The following is an 8,338-nucleotide window of genomic DNA, read 5'->3' as shown; positions in this document are numbered from 1 at the left end:
TATCGGCCACGTTTAAAACACAACGTGAACAGGCAGACCAGAAACTCAGGAAGAGCAATACATCTGACCTGAGCAGTAAGGCTCCCCTGATATGAACAGGGTTCTGTCTTTGTTCTCTACTGTGTTTGGTCTGCATGACTGCTGTCTGTGGTCAAGAGTGACAGTTAAACATTGACCTCCATTTGGTCATTGTTTGTTCTTAAGAGAAGGTAACGATAACATGCTTAAATTAGACTATGACCTTGACAAAGTTTGTAACGTCAGAGTTGATCAAACAGATTTATAATTTTGTGATTCTAGTTCAAAGCATTAGGGTACTCAGAGTAAAAACACATCAGTAAAAAGGTAGAATATTTATTATTTATTAATTAAAATAATACTTATTTTAAGTATTATTCAAGGAAGTACATATATATATATTTGAATTTCTTAAGATAATTAAGGACTTAAAAGCTGGAAACAAGTGAAATGCTCTCACCTTAAAACAGCCTTGTAAGAAGAATTATCTTGTCAGTGTGAAAACTGCAGTGTGATTAAAAGGTGTGTGTGTGTGTGTGTGTGTGTGTGTGTGTGTTGTGAAACTTTGGATTTCCCCGAAACCAAGTGACCTGCGCTGAGAGGGGCGTGGCTTTCCGTTCGTCTCTCTCTTCAGCCTCTTCCTCATCGACATCCTCATGATGTTTACAAGTCAGGGGAAATAAAAGTGTGTGTGTGTGTGTGTGTGTTCCCCACAGACACCAGGAGAGGTCAAAGGTCACCAGTGCTCAGTCTCTACAGCAGCATCAAACAGAGCTGATCAAGGTGTGTAAATGTCCACCAAGACGTTTGACTTCAGCTCTACATGAACATTAGAAAGCATCTCTTGTCCAGCGGGAAGGGAATCCAGGAAAGATGCTTCTGATGTCCTCAGTTAGTTCAGAGTAAAGTTCTCCGTGATTTTTTTCTGTTCCAGAGGGCTGAGGAGAACGCACACGCTTTTCTAGACAAGGAGCTGAAGAAGCTCTGGAGGGATCTCTTCTCAGATTACCAACAATGCTCAGAGAGTCAGAGGGAGGAGGAGGAGGTGGATGGTAAGAAGGAGGAGCAGAGGAGGCGCGCCATAGAGGGAGTGGTGGACATCACAAAGCTCTGCCTGATGGAGATGAACCAGGAGGAACTGGCCAACACACTGTGGGGTGGTAAGAGACTCTTATTTTGAAGACAGAAAATACTCTTATTTTGAAAACAGAGAAGTAAGACACTTTTATTTGAAACTGAATATGCTGTTATTTTGAAAAAGAGGAGGCTCATGCGGAAAAAAGAGATAGAAAAAAGTAGAAATAGATTTTCAGGTTTAATGGTTTGATCCAGATATGCAGGGTTATGGTGGGGGTATCAGGTTAAGTGGTTTGATCCAGATATGTAGGGTTATTGTGGGGGCATCAGGTTAAATTGTTTGATCCAGATATCTAGGGTTATTGTGGGGGTATCAGGTTAAATGGTTTGATCCAGATATCTAGGGTTATTGTGGGGGTATCAGGTTAAAGAATGCTAAGCATTATACTAGGGATGTGAATAACTCCAATTTTTCATGGTCGAATAATCGGTGGGTGGTATGAACGAATAATCGATTAATCGATGTGTGCCGACATTCACAAAGGCAGCCATGGATCATCGGCAAGAAATCACTTAATATCTTAAACGCAAAACAACAACTACCTGCTAAGTAGTTCCAGTCAAATTGTCTGTTCAGCCCTCAAAACGAGAGCTGGTAAATTGTGAAAAATGCATTAAACTGTAATCCGAAACGCGGTTATATGCTAGCGTCCCTACAGTATCTGTGGTATAAAGGCTGAATCGCGACGGTCTACTTTCAACATAAAGAGTATGTATTTATAATTTGAAATTCGTCCCAGCCTTTATACCACAGATACTATAGGGTCTATAGCATATAACCGCGTTGTCTGATTACAATTTAATGTAACAGTAACTGTGCGTTCACACCAAACGCGACGGGGACACAAGATCCCATACAAAGTGAACGTAGAGACGCGTATCGGGCGAATTATTCGCTAGATAAAACCGGCGACAAGTTTTGTTTTGATTTTTGACAAATTCGCTCCAGTTGAAATGTTTCAACTTTGACGCGAAATTCGCGTGATGACAGCCATCATCGTTCAACAGCGTGGCCACTAACTGACATATGTAACCTAACAGCCAATCAGCGTTCAACCGGCCAACTCAGTGCAGTGCAGTCCGGGTTGAACCACAGCATGGAGGAGAAAGTGATTGTTGCCGTTTGCGACTCCCGGAGCTCTATATATAATAGTATATAATATGATATAATTGTATTTATAATATCACGGCCAAAAGCTCTGTGCTCCTCCGGATGGCCGTAGCGCGGGGAGCTCTCGTAGGGATTGGGCTTCTCGGGGTTTGTTTACCTGCGTTCCTATGGTTTCTGGTCTTGTGTGTTCCAACGGTTTATTAGGTAGGCCTATCTAATAAATCTGTCTAATCAATACTTCATTCACTGCCTCTTCCGTGGTCATTACAATATTATGAATAGACTGCCTCGGGTCCTCCGACGTCTCTCCCTCTTCCACAAAAGGTAAAGACATGCAATGGTGGTTATCTCGGCCGTGGTTGAGAATTAATTGGCATGAAGCACCGTTGGCGGCCAAAAGTTGTGGCGCGACAAATTCTCTTGACTTGCACAGCGACAGATTATGATTTGTGGCGCGACAAAACTTTGGCGACAACGCGAACGGGCGACAAATTTGGTGTGTCGCGTTTGGTGTGAACGCACAGTAAGCTGACAACATCGCTACTTAACACCGCAGCTACAAATTAACCGCACGGAGATAACCATGGCAACCGGTCAAACACATTTTCTGATGGCGATAATTCTGCGCGCACATCCGCCGTGTTGATAAGCAAATAATCCCCCTATAAATGAATGGTCTTCATTTATTTTCTATGGCAAGTGACCGTGGTATAAGCGGGATAATGCCCTTGGACACCTGTCCAACATTAGTTCTGTCCTTTAATTCTTGTTTATTTGAATTGGGAAAAAATGTTAACGGTCCAAATGTTAAAAATCGTCTTTGACCCTCGGGAACGAATAATCAAATATTCTGACCCATCCCTACATTATACTGCAGATCAACAGCAGAATAACTCAGTTGAAGAGATGCAACACTATCTTGTTATATCAGCATAACAAGACACTGATTCACTATCATTATTACTATCAATATTGACCTGGTTCAACCGATGTCACCTTCCACTAACTGATGTCTTCTGTTGTTTTCTCTTTTAGGATCTGATGCTGTCGATTGCCAACAAAAAATCAAGTCTCATTTGAGGCAGAAGTTCAGTTGTGTGTTTGAGGGAATCGCTAAAGCAGGACAGCGAACCGATCTGAATGACTTCTACACAGAGCTCTTCATTTCAGAGAGAGGCAGTGGAGAGGTCAACAAGGACCATGAGGTCAGACTGATTGAAACATCTTCCAGGAAACCAGCCAAGGAGGAAACACCAATCAGATGTGAGGACATCTTTAAACCCTTACATGGAAAAGATCAAACAATCAGGACAATAATGACAACTGGAGTGGCCGGCATTGGTAAAACCGTCTTAACACACAAGTTCACTCTGGGCTGGGCTGAAGGTAAAACCAACCAGGACATACACTTCACATTTCTCCTAACTTTCAGAGAGCTGAATTTATTGAAAGGGAAAGAGTTTAGCTTGGTGGAACTGCTTCATCACTTCTTTATTGAGACCAAAGAAGCAGGAATCTGCAGATTCCACCGGTTCCAAGTTGTCTTTATCTTGGATGGTCTGGATGAGTGTCGACTTCCTCTGGACTTCCAGAACAACCCGATCTGGACTGATGTCACAAAGTCCACCTCGGTGGACGTACTGCTGACAAACCTCATCAGGGGCGTCCTGCTTCCCTCCGCTCGCATCTGGATAACAACACGCCCTGCGGCAGCCAATCAGATCCCTGCTCATTGTGTTTACCAGGTGACAGAGGTGAGAGGGTTCACCGACCCACAGAAGGAGGACTACTTCAGGAAGAGATTCAGAAAGGAGACGCTGGCCAGCACAATCATCTCCCACGTCAAGAAATCACGAAGCCTCCACATCATGTGTCACATCCCAGTCTTCTGTTGGATCACTGCTACAGTTCTGGAGGACTGCTTCAAAACATCCCAGAAAGGAGAAGAGATGCCCAAAACCGTGACTCAGATGTACAGCCACTTCCTGAGGGTTCAGTCCATACAGGGGGACAGGAAGTACCATGGGAGAGCTGAAACAGATCCAAACTGGAGTTCAAAGAGCAGGGAGATCATTGTTTCTCTGGGAAAACTGGCTTTTAACCAGCTGGAGAACGGCAACCTGATCTTCTACGAGGCAGACCTGGCAGAGTGTGGCATCGATATCAGAGCAGCCTCAGTGTACTCAGGAGTGTTCACCCAGATCTTTAAAGAGGAGTGTGGGCTCTACCAGGACAAGGTGTTCTGCTTTGTCCATCTGAGCATCCAGGAGTTTCTGGCTGCCCTTTATCTGTCTTGGTCCTTCATCCACAATGGTGTCAATCTGCTCTCAGAAGAACAGCCAGCCTCCGTTGAAGATAAACTCCTACTCTTCTACCAGAGTGCTGTGGACAAGGCCTTACAGAGTGAGAACGGACACCTGGACTTGTTCCTCCGCTTCCTCTTGGGCCTCTCTCTGGAGACCAATCAGATTGTCCTACGAGGTCTGCTGGGAAAGACAACAAGTAGCTCTCAGACCAAGAAGGGAACAGTGTCTTACATCAAGAAGAAGATAGGTGGAGATCTCTCTCCAGAGAGAAGCATTAATCTGTTCCACTGTCTTAATGAGCTGAACGACTGTTCTCTAGTGGAGGAGATCCAACAGTCCCTGACATCAGGAAGTCTCTTCAAAACACATGTCTCTCCTGCTCAGTGGTCAGCTCTGGTCTTCATCTTACTGTCATCAGAAGAGGAGCTGGAAGTCTTTGACCTGAATAAATACTCAGCTTCAGAGAAGGGTCTTCTGAGGCTAATGCCAGTGATCAAAGCCTCCAAAAGATCTCTGTAGGTTCACTCATAATAATGTATGACAATACACAACACAATATACCTGATAGTAGAATATATAAGTTACAACTAACAAAACATATCTTTAGGTTCACTAATAACATGCATTACAATAAACCCCCTAACATACTTTTCTAATAAAGATAAAGACAATAACTTAATTTAAAGTTACACAGATTATTCAATTAACGTTTAAGGATCTAATGCAGTTCAATTAATAAAACATATCTTATTCAATTTTTTAACACCTTGAAGCAACCAATAACGTATTAACGTCCAATAACGTAATAACTGCCATTAACGTAATAATTTAAATGTAATGAAGCCAATAACATAGTAACTTGCCAATAATGTAATAAAGTTGTTGAGCCAATAATTTAATAACTTTTTTACCAATAATGTAATAACTTATTATGTTATTGGCTGGTTATTACGTTATTGGCCTTGTATAATTTTTTTTTTGAAAATGTAATAACTGAGCCAATGATGTAATATATGAGTTATCACTTTATTGTATTTTCATTTTGTATCACATGTTTAAATATCTGACCTTACAGTGACCCCTCCACCCTCATACCCCCTCCAAAGGATGCTTTAAAGGAGCAAAGAGTGAATTTGGATTTATATGTAACTCTAAGGTTCCCCTATAGTAGAACTTTGAAAAGCTCACGACTCCGTTGAAGCGTCTGCGTGGTGACGGAGTTGGATCCACAGAGTACTATAACAGAACCCTAAAGGTTCCATATAAATCCAAAGGAGGGGAGGGGGGTAGGAGGGTGGAGGGGTAACTGTAAGGTCAGATATTTAAACATGTGATGCAAGATGCAATAATAAGGCTAAGGGTGACAGTTTCTCTCCAGAAATTGAAAATAAAATAAAGTGATGCCTCATTTATTATGTTATTGGCTCAGTTGTTACAATTTCTAAGTATTCTTTTAATACAAGCAGCTAATAACGTAATAAGTTGTTATTCTTTGCAAAAAGTTATCACGTTATTGGCTCATCAGCTTTATTACATTGTTGGCAAGTTATTACGTTATTGGCTTCATTACATTTAAATGACCTTACTGGCAGTTATTACGTTATTGGTCTCTATAACGTTATAGGTTGATACCCAAGTCCTTCATTACGTTTAAGGTAAAAGATGTAGGTCATTTTAATCACAGTTCCTAACATGTTGTGTTTATTGTTTGTGTGAAGGCTGAATGGCTGTCATCTGTCAGAGAGATGCTGTGAAGCTCTGGCCTCAGTTCTCAGCTCCAACTCCTCTAGTCTGAGAGAGCTGGACCTGAGTACCAATGATCTACAGGATTCAGGAGTGAAGCTGCTCTCTGCTGGACTGGGGAGTCCACACTGCACACTGGAAACTCTCAGGTCAGTTTTACTCAAGGTACAATTCTAAATAAATGCTGAACATCAAAGTTATATAACTCAGCTTATATCTCAGTACCTGTGATGACCATGTTCATGACATTGGTATCATACAAAGGCTACACATTGTTGTTTAGGTGGATATTCTAATACATCCATATGCCTAGCTTGACACCTAAGACCTCCTGAAAGCCTTAACAGCAATCTTTTAAATAAAAGATTTGAACCTTGCAATTGTCACACAAAATGTATTTTAAAATATTACTATGTCCAGTATTCATTGTTCAAATTAAAAAATTTGGTAACCCTTCCTTTTACAGTCCGGTAATTACCAGCTAATTACCTGGTAATAAGATGTATTTACTAAGTAATAACCAGGTAATTAAATGTAATTGCCTTGTAATTACCCAGTATTTACATTACACATTTATCTGGTAAATACCAAAAAGTTACCTGATATTTACTAGATATTTTCCTGACATCTACCAGGTATTTACCCAATAATTACCTGGTAGATATCCTGCAATTGCATATCGTAGACAATAAACCCACTGAATGTGTCTATATGTGACTTTGTTAGGGTGATAATAGCTTATATATTTACCTGGTACTTACCAGCTATTTACCAACAAGTTACCCAGTATTTACTAGATATATACTGAAAACTACCGGGTATTTATCCAGGAATTATAGATTATGTATTACCAATCAACCTGTGTAGTGACAGTGAGGGTAGTAATGACTCTGATATTTACCTGGTAATTACCCAGTATTTACTTGATAGCTTGAAACTATTTACTAAGTAATTACTTTCTAATTACCCAGTAGTTACAATTTACCCAGTAACCCCTATGTATTTATGCAAATATTAACTGGTATTTACCCAGTAATTACAAATGTGTACCACATACATTCCAAAACATTATCAGGTAAAACCCTGTGAATTACCCTGTAAGGAAGGTGGAACTGTACTGTAAAAGGAAGCGTGGTTTGTTTCAATGATATTACCATATACTTTCCTGGTAATTATAGATTATAATCATCTACCACCCATTAAGGTGTGTCGTTTTGAACATGGTACTTGGCAAAAACTCCCATATCTCCCTGATAATTATCAGGTAAATATCGGGGTGATATCAGAGTTTTACAGAGTAGTTACCCTGTAAGGAAGGTGGAACTGTACTGTAAAAGGAAGCGTGGTTTGTTTCAATGATATTACCATATACTTTCCTGGTAATTGTAGATTATAATCATCTACCACCCATTAAGGTGTGTAGTTTTGAACATGGTACTTGGCAAAAACTCCCATATCTCCCTGATAATTATCAGGTAAATATCAGGGTGATATCAGAGTTTTACAGAGTAGTTACCCTGTAAGGAAGGTGGAACTGTACTGTAAAAGGAAGCGTGGTTTGTTTCAATGATATTACCATATACTTTCCTGGTAATTATAGATTATAATCATCTACCACCCATTAAGGTGTGTAGTTTTGAACATGGTACTTGGCAAAAACTCCCATATCTCCCTGATAATTATCAGGTAAATATCAGGGTGATATCAGAGTTTTACAGAGTAGTTACCCTGTAAGGAAGGTGGAACTGTACTGTAAAAGGAAGCGTGGTTTGTTTCAATGATATTACCATATACTTTCCTGGTAATTATAGATTATAATCATCTACCACCCATTAAGGTGTGTAGTTTTGAACATGGTACTTGGCAAAAACTCCCATATCTCCCTGATAATTATCAGGTAAATATCAGGGTGATATCAGAGTTTTACAGAGTAGTTACCCTGTAAGGAAGGTGGAACTGTACTGTAAAAGGAAGCGTGGTTTGTTTCAATGATATTACCATATACTTTCCTGGTAATTATAGA

General features: G+C 40.4%; 2 protein-coding genes across 3 annotated transcripts in view; both read left to right on the top strand.

Moving 5' to 3' along the window:
- Positions 1-8,338, top strand: part of LOC307075424 (uncharacterized protein) — a 218,095-nt gene that overhangs the window by 123,077 nt on the left and 86,680 nt on the right. The gene's annotated exons all lie outside the window — the stretch shown is intronic.
- The window catches only part of LOC307075425 (NACHT, LRR and PYD domains-containing protein 3-like), a 57,925-nt gene that overhangs the window by 18,396 nt on the left and 31,191 nt on the right, over positions 1-8,338 (top strand). The window contains exons 5-8 of one of the 2 annotated variants that reach the window (XM_079759127.1): positions 735-801; positions 953-1,178; positions 3,302-5,087; positions 6,291-6,464. The exons of the other annotated variant lie outside the window; for it this stretch is intronic. Coding sequence (XP_079615253.1) covers positions 735-801; positions 953-1,178; positions 3,302-5,087; positions 6,291-6,464 — 2,253 coding nt within the window. The remainder of the gene's footprint in view (positions 1-734; positions 802-952; positions 1,179-3,301; positions 5,088-6,290; positions 6,465-8,338) is intronic. 2 annotated transcript variants of the gene reach the window in all.

Source organism: Pollachius pollachius (assembly GCF_949987615.1).
Source record: "Pollachius pollachius genome assembly, contig: SUPER_4_unloc_1, whole genome shotgun sequence".
Lineage (NCBI taxonomy): Eukaryota > Metazoa > Chordata > Actinopteri > Gadiformes > Gadidae > Pollachius > Pollachius pollachius.
The sequence above is the reverse complement of the archived record's forward strand: the minus strand, read 5'-3'. Positions and strand labels throughout refer to the sequence as shown.